This window comes from Puntigrus tetrazona, unplaced genomic scaffold (genome assembly GCF_018831695.1).
Source record: "Puntigrus tetrazona isolate hp1 unplaced genomic scaffold, ASM1883169v1 S000000683, whole genome shotgun sequence".
In the NCBI taxonomy this organism is placed as follows: Eukaryota; Metazoa; Chordata; class Actinopteri; order Cypriniformes; family Cyprinidae; genus Puntigrus; species Puntigrus tetrazona.
In genome coordinates this window covers 26,181-53,387 of record NW_025048297.1, presented here as the reverse complement: position 1 = coordinate 53,387, position 27,207 = coordinate 26,181, and the positions used below count along the sequence as shown (strand labels likewise).

At 41.7% G+C, this 27,207-nt stretch overlaps 1 protein-coding gene across 2 annotated transcripts in view; it reads right to left on the bottom strand.

Moving 5' to 3' along the window:
- LOC122334906 (kinesin-like protein KIF6) overlaps positions 1-27,207 on the bottom strand; it is a 51,711-nt gene that overhangs the window by 12,467 nt on the left and 12,037 nt on the right. The window contains exons 4-5 of one of the 2 annotated variants that reach the window (XR_006248837.1): positions 21,925-22,006; positions 12,468-12,529 (exon numbers count right to left, since the gene is read on the bottom strand). Coding sequence is in view for 1 of the 2 variants with exons in the window: in XM_043232791.1 (XP_043088726.1) it covers positions 12,468-12,529 (62 nt within the window). In the remaining variant the exon portion in view is untranslated. The remainder of the gene's footprint in view (positions 1-12,467; positions 12,530-21,924; positions 22,007-27,207) is intronic. The other variant, XM_043232791.1, reaches the window with a different exon arrangement.

Here is a 27,207-nt window from a genome sequence, read left to right as displayed (position 1 = left end):
GTGGTCTTATAAAGGAGCTATTGAAGATGCTTGGAATTCGAAAATCCAGAACATCACCGTATCATCCACAAGGGGACCCACAGCCGGAAAGGTTTAACAGAACTCTCTTATCTATGCTTGGAACACTGCATCCAGCAGAGAAAAGCCCGATGGAGTCAACACATCAATTGCTTGGTACATGCTTATAATTGTACTAAAAATGAAGCAACCCGGTTACTCACCATACTATCTTCTTTTGGAAGAGAGGCTCGTTTGCCAGTGGATGTATGTTTTGGAACAGTACCAGATGGAAGGGAGTCAACAACCATCATCAGTATGTGCAAAGGATGAAAGTGGACTTGCAAAGAGCCTATCAGCTAGCAACGGAAACTGCCCAAAAGTCTCAACAAAGAAATAAGCGGTTGTATGACAGGAAAGTGAAACACCAGATCTTGGCTGTCGGAGACCGAGTGTTGATTAGGAACCTTGCTATGGTGGGGAGGAATAAGCTTGGTGACAAGTGGAGTTCCATTCCTTACCTGGTAGTTGAACAGCTCACAAATTTACCAGTGTATCGTCTGAAACCTGAAAGTGGTATGGGAAGTGTCTGAACTTTGCATCGAGATCATATCTTACCAATTGGGGATGATGTGAGACTGACTGCTCCTCAGCATCAGTGGATCGTCTGGCACAACCTGAAACAAGAGCACGATCTGTAAGAGAAAACAAGGAAATGGATCAGGAGGAACCAATGTGACCCTGGAAGTAAACAACCAGGAGAGTGACTCGGGAAGTGAAGAGGAGTTGTGCTACTTTTACCCAGATCGGGTGGAAAACCAGCCACAAACAAAGAGCAGTGACCCTTTTACGCCTTCTGTGGAAAAGGGCGCTACCCTACATGTGAAAATTACTTACCTGAACCTTCTGCTGATGATACTGTACCTTTGCTCCAAGACGAATTCCTAGAAGAATCAAACCTAGCTGAAGCAGGGGAACCAAATCTAGAAGGGGGAGTGAGTCGGAATAGGAGTGTCCAAAGAGATCCAGTAGAGCCAGTCCAGTTACGCCCCAGAAGAGAATAAGGCCTGTGATCAAACTGAGCTACGACAGATTAGGCCAGCCCACTAACCGTTCTCTAAATTCGGTTCAAAGAGGGATGGTAATAACTGGTGGGGGTAATATAGGGCTGAGGAAACCATTCTGTAATACAGTTTGGTGTCACCCATTAGCTCAGTGTTCTTGGTGTGCTCTATTAAATAATTCCCTAATACCCAGAGTAGTAGTCCCAGTTTAGAAAATAATCTCATGAGGGGCATGAGATGTTTTAGAAGGGAGAGTGTAACCCTATAGAAAATAAATCCTTGATAGGGTTTAAGTATGTATTTTATTCAGTTTGTTTTAATTTGTATTTGTAATGTTTACCCTTTCCTTTTTCTTCTTTTAAAGTTAACTTTTTGCATATTACGTTATGTAGCGTGAAGTTAGGTAGAAATGCACAGGGGAAAACGTGGTGCATAAAATCTAACTTGTTTGGTTTTTATTGATTGGATATCCTGTAGTTTAAACCCGCCCCAAAGTAGGTGAGAGGAATCCGATTGGTTAATAGAAAAGAGGAGGAAAAAAGGAGAGTCGTGAGTCGAATTTAACTTATGTAGACATTAGGGAAAAATTGGGCTTTTCGTTCAATTGTCGTTACCCGTGTGTTTTTTTCCTTTTGTATTGATTATTAACATACAGTTAATATTAACGTCGAGTTTATCAGCGTTTTTTTCAAGAACGTTTACGGACATCGCCGCTGCGACCATCAGCTGTACTATAGTGTTCGTGTGTCAAAACGTTCACACGATCGCTGTCGTCGTGTACCGTGGATAGACGTTTCTTCGTTGGATTTCAAGATCGCAGGACTTTTTTTCTTTTATTCCTCCGGATAGCGCGCAGCTACGGAAACGTTGCGTTCCTCCGGCATCGTGGGACGATCGACGATTCGGTGGAATATTGAGATCGCGATCCGGGAACGGGAAGAAGCGGTACTTTGTGTTTGTTTGTTCGTTTGCTCATTCGAGTGAAGCGGCCAGTTTCAGTTTCAAGGCCTCAACGCACACTAGCCACGACACAGGCCTGCAACGGGGAGGTGTGTGTGTGTGTGTGTGTGTGTTTTGTGGGCCCACTGTTGTTGCTGTTTGTTACGTTGATTTGATTTATTTATTCATTACATTGTCTGTTTTCCTATAACCTAAAGAGGGAGGGAGATACGTGGTTTTGAGAAAATTAGGAGTTAGGAAGTATTTTTCTTAATTGAACTACCTTGTTTTACTTTTCTTTTCTATTTCATTAAATTACATTTTTTCTATCCGTGAACCATCTTGTTTGTTTTCAAGGGTATTGTCTTCGGAAATAACGTATAAAAAGGTAAGATCAGAGAGAGAGGGGGGCCTTAATCCAACAACACAAGGCATTTATTTATGAACCAAGAGCAGTCCCTTATAAATTTCTACATCAGAAAGAGAGGGGGTGCTACATATATTACATTCAAATAAACTACTATTTAAAATTTCAAGTCTTCCAGAAAAAAGGCTACTCTTCAACAAACATAGGGCTGTAGCCTAAAATAATTATAAATTGCAATAATTAAAATTTAAGCATTTTATTTCCTAGTTTAGGCTCAAAAATAGGCAGGCAATAGGCTAATTAGGGTGAGCTATTCAGACCCCCTTCAATTTTCCACTCTTTGTTATATTGCAGTCATTTGCTACAATCATTCAAGTTCCTTGATAATGTACACACAGCACCTAATATTGACAGAAGAACACAGAATTGTTAACATTTTTCCAGATTTATTAAAAAGAAAAACTGAAATAACACACAGTCCTAAGTATTCAGACTCTTTGCTGTGACACTCATATTTAATTCAGGTGCTGTCCATGTCCATGAGATGGTTCTACATTTGAGTCCAGCTGTGTTTGATTACACTGATTGGACTTGATTAGGAAAGCCACACACCTGTCTATATAAGACCTTATAGCTCACAGTGCATGTCAGAGCAAATGAGAATCAAGAGGTCAAAGGAACTGCCTGAAGAGCTCAGACACAAGGCACAGATCTGGCCAAGGTTACAAAAACATTTCTGCTGTACTTAAGGTTCCTAAGAGCACAGTGGCCTCCATAATCCTTAAATGGAAGACATTTGGGATGACCAGAGCTTGAGCTATTGTGGGAGAATTGGTAAAGAAAAACGCAAAAAGATCCCTGTGGCTGAACTCCAGAGATGCAGTTGGGTGATGGGAGAAAGTTGTAGAAAGTCAACCATCACTGCAGTCCTTCACCAGTCGGGGCTTTATGGCCAGACGGAAGCCTATTTTCAGTGCAAGACACATGAAAGCCCACATGGAGTTTGCAAAAAAGAAAACTGTGCTGTGTGTACGATAATGAGGAAAAAAAACAACTTGATATTAGCAAATGGCTGCAATAACAAAAAGTGGAACATTTAAGGGGGTCTGAATACTTTCCGTACCAACTGTATGTATGTGTATGTATATGTGTGTGTGTGTGTGTATATATATATATATATATATATATATATATATATATATATATATATATATATATATATATATATACACACACACACATACATACACTCATTGGAGCACCTAATCCCATACCTATCCTAAACTTACCAGCTTCTAAACAATATAAAATGCATACAAGCAAATATATGTGCAGTCACAGGTATTTATTGCCAAAAACATAGTGATGAGATCAGTCACGAGACACACAAGAGTCAATTGCATTTCACAACCATGGCTAATGTAAGGTGGCATGTTTTGAATTTGACCACAGAGACTGCAGAACAGGATAAGCTTTATAGTGGATGGACACTGTGGTTGCATATTAGGGGCTTTGGATATTCCAGTGAATTTTAACCTGGGGAATTGAGACTGTATTTTTGTGTATTTTTTGAAATATATTTCAATATATATTTATATTTATAGACAATTAGATGAGTTTCTGGGGCAGACCTGACCTGTTGAAAAGAGATGGTCTTCATCCCTCCTGGGGTGGTGTCACTCTTCTATCTAAAAATATGGCATATAGTCTTAGCTCCAACTTGACCAACTAGTGCCCAGGTCAGGAAGCAGACAGACTGGCTAAACCGACCGTCTGTTAGCTGCCTCATGTCACAGGAGGCAGTTAATTCTCAACACATAGAGACTCTTTCATCTAGATATCACACTATAGAGACTGTGTCTGTTCGCCGAATTAGAATATGCCCAAACCAAATTAAAAACAATAATTTAATTAATGTTCAACAAATGAAAAACTACCTATAATACAAAGAAGCAAATGATAAAACTTGGCTTGCTGAATATTAGATCACTTTCCACAAAAACACTTTATACATATGATTTGATCAAAGATCAGAACCTAGTTTGCTCTGTTTGACAGAAACCTGGCTAAAACCAGATGATTTCATTACTTTAAATAAATCTACCCCCCAAAATTACTGCTATAAAAATGAGCCTTGTTTAAAAGGTAAGGGAGGGGGTGTTGATACAATTTACAACAATATTCTAAGTACTTCTCAGAGGTAGGATTTAAGTATAACTCATTTGAAGTGTTGGTGCTGCATATAAAATCTATAGAATCATGTGCTAGTGATAAATCCCTGTCATGTTTGTAATGGCTACTGTATACAGGGCACCAGAACACAACACAGATTTCATTAAAGAATTTGCTTATTTCTAACTGAGTTAGTGCTGACCATGCAGATATAGTCTTAATTGTTGGCGATTTTAATATCCATGTTGATAATGAAAAAGATACATTAGGTTTAACTTTTTAGACATTCTGAACTCTGTTGGGGTTAGACAACACATGTCTGAACCTTCTCATTGTCGAAAACATACTCTAGATCTAATATTGTCACAAGGAATGGATGTTAAAATGGTTGAAGTTCTGCAGCAAAGTGATGATATTTCAGATCACTATCTAGTCTTGTGTGAACTCTGCACCTTATTACAAGTATGGTAGAACCATCACTTCCACCACAAAAGAATGCTTTCTAAGTAATCTTCCTGACCTCAATTCCTCAGCACATCCAATACGACACAAAAACTTGATGATATAACTTAGAAACTATGTACTCTCTTTTTCTAGCACTTTAGATACAGTTGCTCCTTTGCACTTAAGAAAGAAGAAAAGAAAACAATCTGACTCCATGGTATAATGAAAACACACGCACCCTAAAGAGGAAAATGGAAAATGGAGCACAGGTGGAGAAAAACTAAATTAGAAGTATTGAATGAATTAGAAGCAGTAATGAATTTCTTTACTTCTAAGATTGATACCATCAGAAATAAAATTGTAACTATGCAGCCGTCAACTACAGTTTCACATCAGTTAGTGAGCTATAGATCCCCTGAGGAAAAATTACACTCATTCTCTATTATAGGAGAGGAAGACTTGTACAAACTTGTTAAATCATCTAAACCAGCAATTATGTATGCGTGTATGTTAGACCCTATTCCATCTAAACTATTAAAAGATTTGCTTCCAGAAGTCATAGATTCTATTTTGACCATTATTAATTCATCATTGTCATTAGGATATGTTCCCAAAACATTCAAACTGGCTGTAGTTAAGCCTCTTATTAAGAAACCACATCTTGATCCCAGGTACTAATGTAAGGGTCCCCCTTTTTTTAAAGAACAGAATCCAGAGGCCCTGGTTTGAAGGTTAATGCACGTTCAGTCTTTTCCTTGCGTCTCTTTAAAAATCACTCATTTTTATTAATCTTTTGCTTTTCCAATTTTAATTCTGACCCTTCACATTTATCTGACTCCAATCTTTTGTGATTTTAGTTATATTTATTTAAATGTAACTGCTGATCCCTCTAGTTGTGATTAATTTTTGATTGTTAATTAACTATAATACTTCCTAGTTTCAACTTATCGTTCGTTAGGAGTCTGGGTCGCTTGTTTGGCCAGAACAAACTCACGACATATCTGGGCTAGTCCAGGTCTTAGTTAGAGGCTACCCCGCAGATCGCTCACCTTAATGCAGCCATTTCCTCAATAGACTCAAAAAGAGTAATTTTTTATGCGTTCCCTAAGTAACAGCATGCTAAGCCAGTTTGGTGGCCAGAAGTCAAGATCTCAAAAACGTGTCCTCGGCTCCATCCATTGATCGTTGATCTGACTCACTCTAGCACGCTAACAATGCGGAAAACCTCAGAAGTCACTAACCTACTAGAAAAATTATTTCAGACAATATTATAAGTTAACCAAGATTAATGTTTATTTTGCCAGGAAAGAATAGTTTCCAAATGGGTATAATTCATAAACATTTGCACAACTGATCAGCAGTACATATACAAAACAAAACAAAATAAAACAAACATAAAAAAGTCTTTATACCTGGTCTTTAGAAAAGTACATAAACACCACATAGGACACACACCACACTACGGGCTGATCTGGCTACATAATCGCTCCTTGTTGTGTTTTGTCACTTTCCTTAAATACTCAGACCAGACAAAGAAATCCCAAATTTAGTTGTAAAAACCTTTTGGTGTTTTGACAGGAGAAGCAATTGATCAGCATAAGTCTGCAGGAGCGTGTTGTGAAGTGTTGTGCGAGTTTGGACCTTTTGTTGTTGTAAATTGGGAGGCGTGTCCAGCGCCAGGTAAAACATTAAGCATTAAGCAGTACTCTTAGTCCATTCGACAGGAGAAGCAGTTGATCAGCATAAGTCTGCAGGAGGGTGTAAGTGTATTTGTTTGTAGTCTTGTAGTCTTGTAGTCTGTAGTCTTATTGTAGCGCAGTCTCGTTGCTAGGTTTCGCTGTATTGTTTACCTGCGTGTCACGTGATTATTGTCGTGAAGTGTCGTGGCGAGTTTCGGACCTTTGTTGTTGTAAATTGGGAAGCGTGCCCTGCTGAATTCAGTCACGCAATTTAGATAGTTTTAAAAGTAGTGTTTACACCGTGGCAGCGGTCGCGGCAACCCCATTGTTCTGATTGTTCTGTATCGCCCCCCAGGGCACCTTGGTAACTTCATTAATGACTTGGTTGTGCTGCTCTCTGCTTTTCCAGAGGATGGCACTCCTCTGGTACTGCTAGGAGATTTCAACATCCATGTTGATAAGAGTCTGGCCTGTGACTTCCACAGCCTATTGGCGTCTTTTGATCTCAGCCGCGTATCCACCACTGCCACGCACAAATCAGGTAATCAGTTGGACCTCATTTACACTCGCAACTGCTCTACTCATCATGCCCAGGTAACACCACTGCACACATCTGACCACTTCCTGATTACTTTCAACATCACCCTAATCTCCTCCGACATAACACCAAACCCTCCGCTGGTCACTTTTACACGTCACTTACGCACACTCTCTTCAACCAGTCTTTCCTCTGCTGTGTCACTGTCACTCCCTCCTCCTAACTAGTTCTCTTTACTAGATGTTAACACTGCTACCAATACCCTCTGCTCCACTCTAACATCCTGCCTGGACTCTTTCTGTCCTCTAACAACCAAACCTGCCCGGCCAACTCCCTCTGCCCCCTGGTTATCTTATGTTCTCTGTGAACATCGCTCCAAACTCAGAGCTGCGGAAAGAAAATGGCGTAAAACCAAAGATCAATCTGATCTCTGTTTTTATCAGTCTCTTCTCTCCTCATTCTCTACTAATGTCTCCATTACTAAACTGAACTATTACCAAACCAAGATTAACAACACCTCTGACTCACGGAGCCTCTTTAAAACATTCTTTGCTCTTCTCTGCCCACCAGTCCCCCCACCATCGTCATCCTTAACTTCAGATGATTTTGCTAGTTTTTTCATTAACAAAACCACTAAAATCAGCAACCAATTTCCTGTAGCTCCTCGCCTTACACACACCAAACCACAGCACCCCAACACATTCTCCACTTTCTCCCTCCTCTCTGAAACAGAGGTATCAAAATTAAATCCTCCCATTCATGGCTAAGACACTAGAGCGTGTTGTTTTTAACCAACTCTCGTCCCATCTCTCTCACAAACAATCTTCTGGACAGCAACCAATCAGGTTTCAAAAGTGGCCACTCCACAGAAACTGCACTTTTATTGGTCATTGAGGCACTGAGATGGTCAAGAGCACAATCAAAATCTTCAGTGCTTATCCTGTTGGACCTGTCTGCTGCTTTTGACATGGTAAACCATAACATACTCCTATCAACCCTCAGGCAGATGGGTGTCTCTGGAACAGCCCTTCAGTGGTTTGAGTCCTATCTCTCTGGTAGGTCTTTCAGGGTATCATGGAGGGGCGATGTCTCAGAGTCTCATCACCTCACTACTGGAGTGCCTCAGGGCTCAGTACTTGGGCCACTGCTTTTTTCCATCTACATGACATCACTGGGTTCTGTCATTCTGAAACATGGCTTCTCATATCACTGCTATGCTGACGACACTCAACTCCATCTCTCCTTTCAACCAGACGATCCCACGGTTTCTGCACAAATTTCTGCATGCCTAAACGACATCTCAGTCTGGATGAAGGATCATCACCTGCAGTTAAACCTCACAAAAACAGAGCTCCTCGTTTTTTCGGCCGATCCCACCATACAGCACAACCTATCAATTCAGCTAGGCTCGGCTACTGTATCCTAGTCTAGGTCAGCAAGGAACCTTGGAGTGATCATTGACGACCAGCTAACTTTCACTGAGCACATTTCAAAAACTGCTCGATCTTGTAGGTTTGTGCTGTACAACATCAGGAAAATCAGACCGTACTTATCCGAACACGCTACACAGATCCTCGTCCAGGCACTAGTGCTGAGTAGGCTTGATTACTGCAACGCCCTCCTTGCTGGCCTCCCAGCCTCTACAACCAGACCTCTTCAGATGGTCCAGAATGCAGCGGCAAGGGTGGTCTTCAACGAACCAAGGAGGGCCCACGTCACGCCCCTCTTCATTAGTTTACACTGGCTTCCTATAGATGCCCGCATCAAATTTAAATCCCTGATGCTGGCCTACAAGACAATCACAGACTCCGCTCCCTCATACTTACACTCACTAATTGAATCATATGTTCCCTCCAGGTGCCTACGCTCTGCAAACGAAAGGCGTCTTGCAGTGCCATCACAAAAAGGTGCAAAATCACTCTTGCGCACCTTCACCTGGTCTGTTTCTCGCTGGTGGAACGATCTGCCCGTTGCCACTAGGGCAGCAGAGTCACTAGCAATCTTCAAAAACAAACTCAAAACTCATCTTTTTCGTCTACACTTCACCCAACATCGATAGCACTTTCTTCTTCTCCTGCTCTTTCCTATCCTTTTCTTGTTATATATAAAAAAAAAAAGCCTTGTGTCTGCGTTAGGTAAGCCAAGACCCCACTCAGAGCACTTATGCACTACTGCCCTTTTGTTGACATTAATTGCTTCTATTGCCTACCTCATTTGTACGTCGCTAAATGTAAATGTAAATGTTTAGGTTCCCGTGCTCCAGGGTCACACCTGGCTGGAACATGTTCAGAGACCCAAAAGGAGGACACACCTCCTTCTCAACAGAACACAAGTTCTTAATCTTTTCCATAATATAAGTGATTACTGTGAAATTGAGACCAATTTACCAATCGCACTGAGACCTTTCAAATGAGACCAAACATGAACGTGAAGAACAACAGGTTCACAAGACACATGACATATAATGCCTTATTCCTATTGAGCTTTAAGCCAAGTCTTTTGGGCAGTAGGAGGGGAAGTAGGAAGAGCAGAGGTGAGAGGGTTTCATAAAGCAACAGGGAGGGATGGTGTTGTTTACTCTCTTTGAAGTCCTTTTGTTCCTTTGGATAACATTGACAAACATTCACAATGGCAAATATATGTTCTATTTACATAGAATTATCTACGTCTAGCTTTCTGAGTCTCAAGATATGACATCAACAACAGACAGAATGAGATATATACTGCGTATTTCACATCATTCTGACAAGATGGACTCTCATAATTATGCATCTATGGGGGAAACTCTGTCTGCGGATAAAACCCTGCTTCCAGATAGCCCAGCTAAACCATCATTCAAAAAAAAAAACAAGGCAGATGATGATATATCATTCATTTATTCAGCACTTTCGCAACTGCTTATCACCTGCTCCCGACAAAATGGTAAGCGAAAAAAATAGAAGGATTGAAAAAAACTGTTTACTTTACATGTACCGAAATAAATTAAGTTAAAGACAAAGTAAAGAACCAATCAAGACTCTCATTTACATTATTAGCTTTTACAACAATCCTTTAAAATGTCTGTTAGTACTTCTATCACCTTTAACTGACCATCACACCATTCTCCTTTATCCACAGGACACTCAAATACTAGTTTTAGAGCTTCATATTGGAAAATGAATTCCTCTCTGCTTAAACATCCTGACATAAAAAAAGAATTTCCTTCCTGATCTGATACTATTGGACTAAAGCTTCATGTGATAAAAAATGTTGTATTAACTGTGATTTACTAAAATATGAAATAGGCTTGTGTGCAAAGAAGAAAATGTAATTTTAGATATCATAAAAAGTTTGTCAGGGTTGCCCTGTCCATCTCTTCCTTTCAAGTAGTGATCCGGTATATTATTGTTGTCAATAAGCATATATTTATTAGTTAACCAGCTGATGACACTACTTTATTTCTTAAAGACAAATCACAAATTCCAGTTGCTATTGATCTTCTGAATAAATATACTTCTATCACTCCCCTGTGAGTTTGCCATTGTAATGGACGCCATTCATAGTGGGGCCATAACTCTTCTCAACGAAGGACATGCCCATCGAAAGATGAGGTACCCTGTGCTAAAGGGGTACCCTGTGCATCAAAAAGTGATGGCAAACGGTTCTGACCAAGCAGCAATAGGTGACGAGTTGGGGTGAGACTGTGTTGAAATGAGGGTGACTTGACACAAAATGCACTATATACACATAAATAGTTCTGGTGTAGCTAGCTGTAAAAATATGGCAAAATAATAAATGTCTTAATAAAATGTCTAGAGAGTTTATAAGCTTTTTTATATAGAGCTATATAGGAATCTAGTAGCTAAAACATGGAATTGCAGCTGTTTACCTGGCCCTAATCTGACTTCAGAAAGGCATTTTAAAACAATTTTAACATAAAATACTACCATAATTAAAAAAGTAGGATCAGAATATTTTATGTTGTATTATTTTCAATAATTATTACATAAATATTAATTAGTACTAAGAAATTCTCAATACAAAATAAAAATTATAATAATTAAAAAAATTTATGGAACAAAAACATTTTTACTGTGACCCTCAAATAAACAATAACAAATAGTTAAGAAAAAGCCACCAGATTCACAAGAAAGCACTTCAGATTGCAACAGGACACAAATTCAAACCACTCTGCCAATTCAGTCAAGGAGTTCATCGGAGCAAAGAAGTGGAAGGTCATTAATTTAGTCAGTCTCAGTCTCTGGAGGGCAATGCCATATAAAAGTTTGGACACCTCATGCAGAATATGTGAAAATTCTTAACAAAATAAGAGAGATTATACAAAATGGGAAAAATTTGGAGCATCAAGTGAATGTTTGAACCTTTTTTAATAGTTATGTTTAAGTTCCTCAATTGTCCTCAGATAACTGAAGAATCTGCTGGACATTGAAGATTTTTCAGAAGAAAAGTGCTCAGTTTGTGTATTGAATATATTGCTCAGGGTTATTTATTGAGTTCATTTTGTCTGACATGCTAGCTTGGCCTCATTATGGCCTCAATTTCGAAATGCAGTTCAGGTTGTGGTGTTTTCCACAGGAACCCCATGAAGTTATTTGACATAACCTTGTAGTGACTAACTGAAAGGAGACGTCCCAATTACGTACATAACCTAGTTTCCTGAAGGAGGGAATGGAGATGTTACGTCCCTTTTGCAAAAGTCTTGAACTGCGCTGACTGCTGGGTTGCTGCTCAGCGCAAACCTGAATAAGTGGATGTGCACAGTCTTCTAGACATGAACAGTACAACGGCTATTGTTCTGTTGACACCACTTGTGTAGAGGCTGACAGCCTGGTTAACTCGGCTACTTTCAGAGGCTACCATTCAAGATACTAACACAGAAGCAAATGTCTTGCAAATGCCACCAGAACTGGTTTGCAGCAATTGACCTGAAGGATGCATGTTTTTATGTACTTTTACTAAAAAGCAACCCAGAGTGCTGGATTGCTTGCTTCCTGGGGCTCCTCAGCATAAACCTGAAAAAGTGGATGCATGCCTCCATCCTATATACATGAATGTCAGGGAGAGTGGCTTGGCATGCAAAATCCATTTGGCAATTATGATTGGCCTTTTTTTGTGCTCAGAGGTCAAAGTAAAGTATTTTTCCTCCTTCAAGGAACAAGGGTTACGTCGCGGTTACAAGACATTTGTAAACTCAGCAGGCACACACACACACACACACACACACACACACACACACATATACATATATAAATATGTAACATTGTTACCTGGTTAACAAGCAGCTGAGAGGGCTGTCGGGACTGCTTTCTGTGTTCTCTGCACTGTGACCCTGATGAAAAATTATACAAATATATACTTTAGGCCAATGTAACAATTCTAGCTCCTCATACGTTTATATTAATTTATTTTGTCAATATATGTAACATAACTATGCATACAATTTTGAATAATAGCTTTGAATATTATAACATAGTGGCCATTGGTTGTTTATATTGCTGTCAAAAGTAAAGCGTACTAACGCCAAGCTAAAAATTAACAATTGAGCATTAACATCATGGAAATGTGCATTAGAGCACAAAAATAAAAAGGGAAGATTAGTATTATGAGTAGAAGTTGTGGGGCAAAGGACAAATGACTGGCCTATTGTTAAACTGAGCATATGTGTTGGTCATAGCATCCAGCAGAGTGATCAGTTAAGAAAAAACACACTATGAGAAGTGTACCAATATTTAAAAAATTATATAATCAGCTCGATGTAGCAGTAATAGCATTTGCAGATATATAATACATATAGTTTTTGTTGTCATTGTAAATGTAGAGGCATATAAACAGTACTAATATTTACAACTATGCAACAAAAGTGTGTTTTGTGTCTTCGCAATTAAAATTTGTCTATGAACACACCACACAAAATTATGGTTGAACGCATGTGAAACACCAGCTACCTGACATTTTTAAAAGCCATGAAAACATTTTTGAGGTGATGATATACAGTGACGATGTACATTCAAATGTTTAAGACAACGGCAACCATGGAAGGATGGCCCCCACATGAATGGGCGCGGAACGTTCAAAGCCCTCCTCGACTCCGGTAGTGGAATCACACTTGTCCGAGCTAACATCCTTGCCCCTCGTCCTGAATCAAAAATTTACATCCCCATCACCTGTGTACACGGCGACACATGGCAAGTGCCGGAAAGGTGCATCAACCTGTCGGCAGTCTCAGGAACTTGGCCCTTAGAGGTGGGTGTGGTGAAAGATCTGCCTGTCCCTGTGCTACTCGGCCGAGACGGGGTTTGATCAACTGCTCGCGGCCGGCCAGCCACAGAGGGCTACCCACCAGGGTACCCCCTTCCTGTCCTGGCTAATGGCTGACCTCTGCTGGCTGCTGAAGGTAAAACAGCTATGCACCACAGTCTACCATTACCAGACCGATGGGTTAGTGGAGAGATTTAATCAAACCCTCAAACAAATGTTGCCGCGGGTAGTGGCAGAAGACTGGAGGGACTGGGACCTAATGATCCCCTACGTGCTCTTAGGGATCAGAGAAGTTCTCCAGGCGTGCACTGGGTTTACGCCCTTCGAACTTCTCTTTGGCCGACAGCCACGGGGCCTCCTGGATGTCGCCAAAGAAGCGTGGGAGTAGTAGCCACCAGCCCATCAAAGTATTGTCGAGCATGTCAAAGAGATGAGGGAGAGAATCGACTGGGTCATGCCATTAGTCCAGGAACACCTGTTTAAAGCACAACAGGCCCAACAATGCCACTATAACCGGGCAGCCCAACCACGGGAGTTCCAGCCCAGAGACAAGGTGATGGTCCTCATTCCAACAGCTGCATGCAAATTCCTGGCGACCTGGCAAGGGCCGTATACTGTCATTGAAAGAATTGGCCCCGTCACCTATAGACTACATCAACCTGGCAGTACCGACCCCTTCCTTTGGCTTACATCGGGCCCCAGCAACCTTCCAGTGAATGATGGATATCATCCTCAACCCCCATTAGTCCTTCGTGGCTGCGTATCTGGACAACATGGTCATCCATTCGGAGTCTTGGGAGGACCCTCTCGACCGTTTGCGGAGGGTGCTGTCTGAACTCAGACAGGCTAGACTCACAGCCAACCCTCGGAAATGTCACCTGGCGCTCTCCGAAGCCAAATACCTGGGTTCCCATCCGACCCCAGGAGAAAAAGGTGGAAGCGGTCAGGAACTTCCTTCCTGGGATTGGCGGGATACTACAGGTGCTTCATCCCCAACTTCTCCTATCTAGCTGCCTCCCTGACAGATCTGACCAGGAAGGGGCAGGCAGAAAAAGTAACCTGGACACCCGCGACAGAGGAGGCTTTTGGGAAGATCAAGGCAGCCTTGACCTCGGAGCCGGTCCTGCGAGCCCTGGACTTCAGCTGCCCCTTCCTACTAGAAACCTATGCTTCCAATACGGGTCTGGGAGCGGTCCTTTCACAGATCCAGGAGGGAGAGGAGCATCCGGTTCTCTACATCAGCCAAAGCTGACCCGGCCGAGAGAAATTATGCTGCAGTGGAGAAGGAGGCCTTGGCCATTGAGTTGGCAGTCCTGGAGCTGCGATATTACCTCCTCGGCCGCAAGTTCACTCTAATTACTGACCATGCCCCACTACAGTGGATGGCTCGTGAGAAAACCAACCCCAGGGTGACTCGCTGGTTTCTGGCACTCCAGGACTTCCACTTCGTTGTCGTCACCAAGCTGTAGCGGCGAATGCAAACGCAGATATATATATATATATATATTTATATGAAATTCTGGAGGGGATGTCAGATAGCGACATTCTGGGAAAGGAGCAGACTTGGTGAATTTGGCACCTCAGGCAAATATAGGAATGGGGCCCTATTCACCTTCTTCCTGATGCAAAAAGGCACCACCATTTGTAAATTTTAAGACGAATCTGAGAAGGGATATCCAAAGGAACAAAAGGACTTCAAAAAGAGAGTAAACAACAACGATTGGTAAATTGGTCTCAATTTCACAGTAATCACTTATATTATGGAGAAGATTAAGAACTGTGTTCTGTTGACAAGGAGGTGTGTCCTCCTTTTAGGTCTCTGAAAGTGTTCCAGCCAGGTGTGACACTGGAGCACGGGAACCTAAACACCAAAATGTTTTTGCAATTACATTTGGCATCTCTTTGTCTGGTCTGAGTATATAAAGAAAGTGACAAAACACAACAAGGCGTGTGTGTCCTGATACACTATACTATGTATACTATGTACTTTTTAAAGACCAGGTATACTGACCTTTTAAGTTTGTTTAATTTTGTTTTGTGTTATTTTGTACTGCTGATCAGTTGTGCAAATGTTTATCAATTATACCAATTTGGAAACTGTTCTTGCCTGGCAAAATAAATGTTAAACTTATAATATTGTCTGAAAAAACTTTTCTAGTAGGTTAGTGACTTATGAGCTTTTCCGCATTGTTGGCGTACTAGGGTCAGATCAACGATCGATGAATGGAGCCGTTTTGAGATCTTGACTTCTGGCCACCAAACTGGCTTAGCATGCTATTACTTAGGAACGCATACAAAATTACTCTTTTGAGTCTATCGAGGAGATGGCTGCATTAAGGTAAGCGATCTACGGGGTAGCCTCTAACTAAGACCTGGACTAGCCCAGATGTGTCGTGAGTCTGTTCTGGCCAAACAAGGTCTCTAAGCGACCCAGACTCCTAACAAACAAAGTCGAAACTAGGAAATATTATAGTTAATTAATGATCCAAATTTAAATCACAACTAGAGGGATCAGCAGTTACATTTAAATAAATATAACTACAATCACGAAAGATTGGAGTCAGATAAAATTATGTATAAGGTCAGTACTACAATTGGAAACAAAAGATTAATAAATATTAGTGATTGTTAATGAGACGCAAAGAAAAGACCGAACACGCATTGACCTTCGACCAGGGCCTCTAGATTCCGTTCTGCAGGTCCCCGACCCTCTTGATGGAAGTGAGAGCATTTAGGAGGTCTTGACAGACAAGAACTTCAGCTCAACTGACGCAAGCAGCTCAAAGGGACCTCTCTGAAGGCCAGCAAGGACAATCAAGAGATCCCATGAGGGAACAAGGAGGATCCTAGGAGGATTTAACCTTCTGGTACCCCTCAGGAACCTAACAACAAGATCATGCTTCCCCCAAAGACCGGCCGTCTACTGCATCGTGATGTGCTGCAATGGCAGCCACATATACTTTTAGGGTGGAGAGTGAAAGCTTACGCTCCAAGGAAGGAAAGCACTACTCCAATCGTGGAAAAACAGTTCAACCAGCAGAACCTGTTCTTCCTCCCTGACCTTGCACAGTGTCTGTGTGATCAGGCTCAAAAACAACTTGTTAGGGGTTGGCAGTGGCCTGTTGTGTTTGTCTTGTGTTTTGTTGTCCTGGAGCACATGGCCTTTGTTTTGACAGCTCGCCATGTGCTTTGCTGTTAACTCCTCCCCTCTTGTTAACCCTAATTGTTTCACACTCCTGCACCCCATTTCTGTCAGTTACCCTCCCTACTTTATCTTCTTGTGTTTTCTATCCTTTGTCAGTCCGTCGTTTGATGTTTGTTCATTCTGACTCTGAACACCTGTTTGATAGCTTGATCAGTTTTTTTGTTTGTCCAGTCTTAGTCCTGTCTTCAGTCTAGTTAGTACCGTTTTTGCCTTGTTGACTACGTTTGCTAGAGAATCAACTATTTGTCAAAGCGGAGAAGTGTGAGTTCCACGCCAAGTCGGTCTCATTCCTTGGGTTCATTGTTGCGGAAGGGTAAGCTTAAACCGGACCCTGTCAAGGTTAAGGCAGTCGCTGAATGGCCAGTACCCGACTCCAGAAAGGCTCTGCAGCGATTCCTGGGATTCGCCAATTTTTATCGGCGGTTTGTCAGGAATTTTGACCAAGTGGCTGCACCCTTAACTGCGCTCACCTCTACTAAGTCACCTTTCGTATGGAATTCTCTGGCTCAGGAGGCCTTTGATAATCTTAAGTTTATCTCTGCTCCTGTTCTCTCTGTTCCAGATCCTAAGAGACAATTCATTGTTGAGGTTGACGATCGGATGTCGGGTCGGCGCTGTCTTGTCCCAACGCTACATCCCTGTGCTTTCTTTTCACACCGTCTGAACCCTGCTGAACGGAATTACGACATCGGCAACAGGGAGCTGCTGGCAGTCAGGCTGGCTTTCGGGGAATGGCGTCACTGGTTGGAGGGCCACTCTCAGCCTTTTTGGTCTGGACAGATCACAAAAATTTTGAATATATCCGTTCAGTCAAAAGATTGAGTTCTCGGCAGGTTCGCTGGACACTTTTCTTCAATTGCTTCAGGTTCACACTCTCGTACCGGCCTGGATCCAAGAATGTCAAGCCTGATGCCTTGTCTCGCCTTTTTGAGCCCCTGGGGGAAGCGGCTTCTGCCGACCCGATCCTCCCTCACGGGGTGGTTGTGGGGGCTCTTACGTGGCAGATTGACAGACGTGTCAGCGAGGCCGGCCAAGGAGTGGTTGTTCCTGTGGGGTGTCCAGCAGGTCGGTTGTTCGTTCCTGAGCCCCTTTGCTCTGAGGTCCTCTAGTGGGGTCACGACTCCAAGCTAACCTGTCACCCGGGAGTCAGGAGATCGTTGGCAGCCATCCGTCAGCGATTTTGGTGGCCATCTGTAGGCCAGGATGTCAGGCAGTTTGTGTTGGCTTGCTCAGTCTGCGCCCAGACGAAAACCTCTAACAAGCCTCCGTCAGGTCTGTTATGTCCCCTCCCTATTCCCACCCGTCCTTGGTCTCATATTGCCTTGGTTTTTGTTACTGGTCTTCCCCCCTCTAAGGGCAACACCGCTATCCTTACGGGGGTGGATCGTTTCTCTAAATCGGTCCATTTCATTGCCCTCCCCAAACTCCCCTCGGCCAAGGTTATCACCCTCAGTCTAATGGTCAATGTGAGCGAGCAAACCAGGATCTTGAAAGAGCACTCCGCTGCCTGGCGCTCCATAATCCTGCCTCCTGGAGTCAGCAGCTTTCCTTGGTAGAGTACGCCCACAATACTCTACCAGTGGCATCCACAGGTATGTCACCCTTTGAATGTTCTGTTGGTTATCAACCGCCCTTGTTTCCCATTCAGGAACCCGACGCTGCGGTGCCGTCTGATCTAGCCTTTGTCCGGAGGTGTCGTAAAACCTGGAATAAGGCCAGGAGGGTCTTGGCCAAGACCTCTAGATGCACCAAGGTAGCAGCCGACCGTCATCGGACTCCTGCTCCTCACTACATTTGTGGTCAGAAGGTATGGCTCTCCACCAAGGACCTGCCTCTCAGGGCGACTTCTCGCAAGCTGGCGCCCAGGTTCATAGGGCCATACCAGATCACCAAAGTTCTCAGTCCGGTGGTTGTTAGGCTCAGGTTACCTTCCTCTCTTGGTCGGGTACACCCTGTATTCAGGGTTAAGCCTGTCATTCGCTCCCATCTTAACAATAATGCCTCTTCTCCCATTCCTCCATGCCTTACTGTGTGAGGCTTCCCGGTTACCGCTGTAACCGGCCACCTTTTTCCCGCCCCACCGGTAGAGTCTGGTTCACCCTTCGTCCCACCTGATTGCGTCCATTTGATGTGCCATCCTTCACCGCCTCTGCAGCTGGAAGTGTGGCTGGAGTCGACTGCCAGCGGTTTCACCCGTTTTTGGACTATTACACTAAAACCTTTGTTTGTTAAATAAACAGTTTTTCTGCAATTGGGTCTGCTCGTCTGTCCTGATAAAACTGGCAATGGAAGGATTTGCGAGAAGCAAACAGGTCGACCTGAGCCTCTCCGTATTGACTGACAAATAAGCTGGATCATCTCGGGGTGGAGTTGCCATTATCCGGGGAGGGTGAGTTGTGAGAGCGAGTCGGCTGCATGATTGAGCTCCCCCAGAATATGAACAGCATGCAGTAATTTGAACTGTGAGTGACTCCATAGGAGGAAATGGCGGGCAAACTGTGGAATCCAGTCCATGGAGTCCATGCGGACCAACACGTGCTTGTCCTGCAGCAGCAGCCAGAAGTGGTGCAGGGCTAAATGCACTGCCAATAGCTCCAGGCAGTTGATGTGCCAAAGCAGACAGCCAAAGTCCCGAAGCTGCCTGCCCATTGCATGTCGCGCTCCAGCCTGTCATCTGTGGTTACTACCACATGCTGCGACAGTTGTTCTAAGGGCACCCCTGCCCATAGAAAGTGGCTGAAAGTGCGATGACAAGCCGGTGTGATTGTCACGTGGAGTGTCCCACTGCGCCATGCCCATTTAGCTAGAATAAACAAGTCGTCAAGATAATTGAGGAGTCTGATGCCCACTTTTCCTAAGGGGGCAAGAGCGCCCTCTGCAACCTTCGTAAAGATCAGCGGAGACAGGGAGAGCCTGAAGGGGAGGACTTTGTACTGCCATGCTCGACCTTTGAATGTGAACTGTAGAAAAGGAAGAAAAGGTAACGAGGAAGGATGAAGACAAAATACGCGTCCTTCAGGTCTATTGCTGCAAACCAATCCTGGTGTTGTACGCATTTGACGATGAGCTTCTGCGTGAGCATCCTGAACAGAAGCTTGTGCAGGGCCTGATTCAGAACTCACAGATCCAGGATTGGTCGAAGGCGTTCAAAGGCCTTTCTTGGGTACAATGGATTAGGGGATGTAGAACCCTGCCTTCATTTCATTTGGAGGGACCGGCTCGATTACATCCTTTGCCAGGAGGACAGCAATTTCCTCTCACAAGACAGAAGCATTCTGGGCTGCCACAGAAGTTTCTAGAACGCCACTGAACTTGGGAAGGCACCAGGCAAATTGGATCGCTTAAACGAGCTGAATTGTCCAGATAAGCCATAGTGAAGGATTGGGTAGTGCTAACCACACATCCAATCTCTTTGAAAGTGGCACCATCAGGGTCATCGGCATACCAAGGGGTGTGTCAAGCGGGAAACAGTCAGACGTCCTGCATAGTGCTCCACGCATCGGCCTTAACGGGGGCTTAGCACACGATGGAGCTGGTGTTGTTGCCGCAGGGGGGTGCCCTCGGTGACAAGCTGGACGAGACGAAACCCACAACGGAGCTTTGGCAGCTGGAAGATCACGCTGGGGGAGTATGTGCTCAATCTCCTCAGTCTGCTGTTGTACTGCTGTGAATCACTGTGAACTTCGTCACTCATAGAGCGAAGTCGGTTACTGTGTGCAGCTTCTGCATTAATCTCGGGTTGGATTTACCCTCGTGCAGCTCTTTCAATGCTTTGGCCTGGTGAACCTGCATGATTCCCATGGCATGCAGGGCAGAGGTGGCTTGGCCCGCAGCGTTACAGGCCGTAGCAGCGAGAGCTGCCGTGGTCCTACCAGCCACGAGGGCTGGTCCATCCAGCCACGAGGGCTGACGGCTGGGCGGTGTGGACACCTTCAGCCCGATACTCGCAGCAGCCTGGGCAAGCATGGCTTGCAGCTCTGAATCCGACTTGGAGGAAGCCACAGCTCCCAAAGGCCATGGCTCCTCCTCATCATTCTCCTCAGCTGACGATATCCCATCCCCCAATGCTGCGTTTGACATCTGGCCCTCCCTCGGTGCACCAAACAACATAGTAGGGCAAGAGGGCACAGTCAAAATGGTATCTTTACAAAGACGCAAAACAACTGCAAACAGAAATTGCTCTTTTGGTGAGACTGAGAGCTCCTAAGCAAAATCTTACACCTGTAACCTATTTATACCCACGTGACGGGGAGGAGCTCAGGATTAGTTAACCACTTGCCAAATTTCATTGGCGTTTTCTCTTATCAGAGCTAATAAGGGCTCCAAGCAAGACCCCCCACCAGTCTGTCATCATGACAAAACTTGTAATGACTGACAGACAGGGAACCCTAAATTCAGTATCTCAGAAAATTTAAATTTTGTGAAAAGGTTCAATATTGAAGACACCTGTTCCCACACTCTAATTAGTTAATCAACTCAGAACACCTGCAAAGGTGGTCTCTCAGTCTAGGTTTGTAGGCTACTCAATCACGGGGAAGACTGCTGACTTAACAGTTGTCCAAAAGACGACCATTGTGTGATTCTTGTGCGAGAGAGTGAACATTCCAGACATTCTATATATTATTGTACCTACTTTTGTGCACTCTTTTCTTGAACATATTTGGTCCTCTGAATATTTCCTTATATAAGTCTATTACACTCTCCTGTACTTCCCAGAATTCTTTCTCTTTCTTTTTTATTTGCCATATACTTTATAAGCATTTGTATTCTGTGGAGCGGGCTTGATTGACATTATATATTAGTTAGATATTCTTTATATAACTGTTTATGTGACAAATAAAACCCTGAATCCTTGAAAATTATAAACTGCTACATTTGATTGCAAATATTTGATTGCAATTGCAATTTAGCAATTGTTTGATCATTAGATCAGGTAATTCTGGACAGTACTGCAAGGTTATCAAGATTTAAAAAGTAGCATAACACATTGCTACATAATGTGAACAAAATCAAATATACGAACAACCTGTAGCCTAAGCGCCTTCCTGGAGTCCACCATTTCTCAAAGTCCTTTTGAAGTTTCACTTTCAACTTTCCATGCAACAGCTGTAGATGTTCAATTTCTGTCTTCAACCCTTTTAAACACCCAGATTTGATCTCATAACTATGAAGAAAAAAACAAACCCATATGAGTAATTTATCAGGTAAGATCAAAGAAGGTTAGTAAATTACAAATATTTCAGTAATAAAATGAGACACACCTTTTCTTTTCCTCTTCTATCTGGTTAAGAATTCTTTCCTCAACATAGTCTGACTCTGATGCTGTTTGGTTTTCTGTTAAGCCTAAATAGAACAGAACAAATAGGTACAATGAGAAACATCTGCAATATGCATTATAATGTCACCTATTCCAGAAGTGTTATGAACTGTAATTAACAAAAAGCTGGACAAATAAAGCCAAAACAATGAGAGATACTGAATGTAAAAAAAATTATCCCCCCAAAAAATAAATAAATAAATAAAAATCCTGTTATGATAAAAATCCACAATAAAAAACTAATATAGCTTTTTACAGTCACTAGGGCATATTTCTTAGTATTAACATTTTAACAACTCTCTGTAAAAAGACTTAATAACTTATAGTAACTTCAGTTTGACGGCACTGCAGAATAAAAAAAATAAAATAAGAAAAATGATAATTTAGATTAATAATGACAAGCAAAACTGTTTTATAGCTCAATTAAAACATGTTTATAATTTCTAAAATTCAGCAACATCAATTTACTGTTTTAAATTCATATTATTAAATAGAAACAACACTGAACTGACTGAAGTTTTTTTTTTTTTTTTTTTTTACTGTAATATATGTATACATACACACATGTAACTTTTTTTTTTTTTGAACAACCACAACAACAACAACAACACACACACACACACAAAAAAAAAAAAAAAAAAAAAAAAAAAGGAATACACATACAAATATTATACAGAAAATAGAGGAAAAAAAAAAAAAAAGGAAAAAGAAAACAAAAAAAGAAAGGGGGTAATTTCTTATAAAGAAAAGGAAATTAAATAAAAAAAATAAAATAAAAAAAAAGGGGGGTAAATAAGGATTCTGTATCTATAATGCAGGTATGGTCTCAAAGAAGGAAAGCAGAGGATTCCACATTTTATAGAATGAATTGACAGAGTCACTGATAGAGTATTTGATTTTTTCCAAATGTAAGAAAGACATCAAATCTTTCAACCAAGAGAGATTAGGAGGGGGCATGAGGATTTCCAGTGTAACAGAATACGTCTTTTGGCTATTAATGAGGCAAAGGCTATAATATCGGCATGGTGCTTCTTATATAAGCCATCAACAGGAGATATTCCAAAAATTGCTGCTATTGGACAAGGTATCACAGAAACACTAAGAGCTTTTGACATTGTATCAAAAAAAGACGACCAGTAAGAATTCAGACTAGGACAAGTGTAAAATGTATGAGTATGGTCTGCTGGGGACAACAGGCATCTATTGCATCTATCATCTTCTGATAAACAGAGTTTTTTTAATTTTGCTTTAGTGAAATGGATTCTGTGAACAACTTTAAACTGAATGAGATTTAAGCGAGCACAGATACAGACAGAGTTAATTTTGGCTAAAACAGTGTCCCACAGCTCCTCGTCAATTTCCTGTTCTAACTCCATCTCCCAGGTTTGTTTGAGTTTAGAAAGAGGAAGAAGATGTGAGGACCGAAGCAGGTCATAAATGGAGGAAATGCGGTTCAGAAATTTTGGTAGCAAGAATATATCTTCAATTGAAGTATTCTTTGGCTGCTGGGGGAAAGTATCCAAATGTTTTTTGGCAAAGTCACGCATTTGAAAATAACGAAATAAGTTTGATTTAGAGATTTTATAATTACTCAACAAATCGTTAAATGACCCAAATGTGTGATCAAAGAACAGATCCCGGAACTGTATTAAACCCTTTTCATTTAGCTGTGTGAAAGTAGAATCCAAACTAGAAGGGACAAAAAGATGATTACCACAGATAGGCGCCAAAGTGGACAATGCTTTTAATTTGAAATGATTTCGGAACTGTTTCCAGATTTTTAGTAAAGAGAGTACAATCGGGTTTGTGGTGAATTTAGTGGGACATCGCAGATTGGGGTCAAAAACCAATGCGGGTAATGAGGATGATACGCAGGAATTGGCTTCCATCCGACACCAAGTGATATCTGGGAATTACACCAAAAATATATTTTTTGGATATTAGCTGCCCAGTAATAAAAAAGAAAATTTGGAAGTGCAAGACCACCATCCTGTTTGGCTCTTTGAAGTGTTAACTTCGAAACACGTGGGGGTTTACCAGCCCAAATATATGAGGATATGATGGCATCAAGTGACTTAAAAAAGGATTTGGGGAGAAAAATAGGAAGCGTCTGAAACAGAAAAAGCATACGTGGAAGGATATTCATTTTAATTGACTCAATCCTGCCTACTAACGATAGCGGAAGATTATTCCACTGTTGAAGATCTGCTTTAATACGGTCTATTAATTTAGTAAAATTTTCTTTTTGCAAAGATTTGATAGATTTTGAGATTTGAATCCCTAAATAACGAAAACCAGTAAAAGACATGTGAAGCGGAAGTAACGCTGTCGGGGAGATTTGTTTTGCCAACGCGCGTTAATTGGAAAACATTCGCTCTTAGCAAAGTTCAGCCTATACCGGAAATAGAGCCAAACTCGTTTAACAAATGCATTATGTTGTTCATACAGTTAAGAGGATCTGAGATGTATAACAAAAGGTCATCAGCATATAATGATACCCGATGTTCCTGTTCGCCTCTACTAATACCTGAAAACACTGAAGAAGATTTCAAAGCTATAGAGAGAGGCTCAATAGCCAAAGCAAAGAGGAGAGGTGAGAGTGGGCATCCTTGACGGGTACCCGAGAGAGAAAAATAAGTAGACATTTCAGAGTTTGTTTTCACACATGCTGAGGGATTGGAGTACAATAAACGGATCCATGATATGAATGTAGATCCAAATCCGAAATTTTGTAGAACTGTGAATAAGTAATCCCACTCCACCCGGTCAAAAGCTTTCTCTGCATCCAGCGAAATGACCATTTCTGGCTTTGATGACCTGGATGGAGTAAAGACTACATTCAGCAGACGGCGTATATTGGACGATAACTGGCGGCCCATTATAAAACCAGTTTGGTCATCTGATATAATGGATGAAAGATGACACTCTAAACGTTTGGCCAAAACCTTAGCTAATAGTTTAACGTCATTATTAATTAAGCTAATTGGTCTGTAACTGCCACAAAGTTTAGGGTCTTTGTCTTTCTTTAATATTAATGAAATCAAAGCTTGGCTTAGGGATGGTGACAAGAATCCTTGGTCCAAAGAGTGATTGTACAATTCTAATAGAATGGGGGATAGCTGATTAGAAAACTTTTTTAAAAATTCAGTTGGGAAGCCATCCGGGCCAGGGGCCTTGTTGTTTTTCATGGTTGCGATGCAAGAAGTTATCTCTTCCAAACTAAGAGGTGCGTCTAGGCTACTGACTGCTTCTGAGCTTAATTTCGGAATATCTAATTGAGAGAGAAAATCATGAATAGCATTAGTGTCTGAACAAGCTTCTGATTTATATAGCCTAGAATAAAAGGAAGCAAACTCTGAATTTATTCTGACTGGATCATTGATAAGATTATTTGAGGAGTCATAAACCTGTGAGATTAATTGAGAAGCCCGCTGATGTCTGAGCTGAGATGCCATGAGACGGCTAGCTCTCTCTCCATGTTCATAGTATGTTGCTCTTGTTCGATTTAGCAGAAATTCTGCCTTATTGGTTGTCAGTAAGTCAAATTCAGTTTGTAGTTTAAGCCGCTCCGTCTCTAAAGCCGTGTTTGGTGACCTGGCATTTGATCTGTCCAACTCTAAAATTTTATCAATTAGTTTCTGCTGTTTTAATTTTCTGCATTTGGTCCAATATGCATTTAAAGAGATTATCCTTCCTCGTATGTATGCTTTGAATGTTTCCCATAGCAGTGATGGCGACACAGACTCAGATTTGTTGGTGTCCAAAAAAAAATCTATATTCTTAGAAATATATTCACAAAATTCCTTGTCAGCCAATAACCTGCTATTGAGCTTCCAATTTCCAGCATGTTTACAAGAATTTTGAGGGAACGAGAGATCCAAAATGTGTGGGGCATGGTCTGAGATAATTATTGCAGAATATTCTGTAGATTTGACTAAAGATAAAAAAGCTTTATCTATAAAAAAATAATCAATACGTGAATATACATGATGGACATTCGAAAAGAAAGAAAAATCTTTTGCAGTTGGATTGAGAAATCGCCAGGGATCTACACACCCCAACTGATCCATTACAGATGAAAAGGTCCTAGACATTGAGCTAGGAGCTGATATCCTTGGCTGAGAACGGTCCAAAGTCGGACTTATTGTGCAATTAAGATCCCCGCCCAAAATAAGGTGGTGAGTATCTAAATTTGGAAAGTGGGAATATAGTGTAGTCATAAAGGCCGGGTTATCAAAATTAGGGGCATAAACGCTTACTAATATAACAGGGGTCTGATATAGAGTACCTGATACTATTACGTAACGTCCACCAGGATCAGAGATTACACTGTTTGGGACAAACTTTATACGTTTGTGTATTACAATGGCAGTACCTCTAGATTTACTATTAAAATTTGAGTGAAAAACCTGACCAATCCATGGCTTACGTAATCTGTTCTGATCACACATCTTGAGGTGAGTTTCCTGTAAAAAGGCAATATCCGTAGACATACTTTTTAAATGCGAGAAAACTCTTGATCTTTTAATTTGACCACCAAGGCCTCTCACGTTCCAGGTAACAAATCTGATAGTATTGCAAGTAAGCCCCTCCACTTTAACTTTAGGAACACTCATTTGTTGTTGGAGAAAAACAGCACATAATGATGATAATAATGAAAATGATAATAATGAAGATGATAAAATGAGCGAAAAGATCTTTGAGACACATGAATAGGTGAGAGTGAAGAATAGAAAGGGAAACAACAAAAACAAAAGAAAAGAAAAAGAAAAAAAGAGAAAAAGAGAAAAACCTACTATACTTACAACTCTGAAGCTCGTCTTTTGAACATGACGAGATGCCAGAACACCCATTTACACAACCGATTAACCACGTAGAATTGTCTACTCCAAAAACTTAAATTTACACCTTGTTAAATTTTAGTGATACATGAGAAACGTAAATCTTAAACATATTAATAACGTATCCGGACGTAATTGCAATAGAACGAGAGCTTTAACTGGAAGCATTATCTCGAAGAACCGCGGTATAAACTGTACCTGTTAAAGTCATCCTTCCATCGCGGCAATACAGTTTAGTCTATAGTTCCACAGTTAGTCTGTAAATTTCTGATGATAGAACGACTCTGCTGCTTCAGGAGAATCAAAGATCCGTTCCACGCCGTTGCAGCTCACTCGGGCGCGCGCGGGTACAGCATTCCAAACCGAACTCCTCGTTTGTAGAAAAG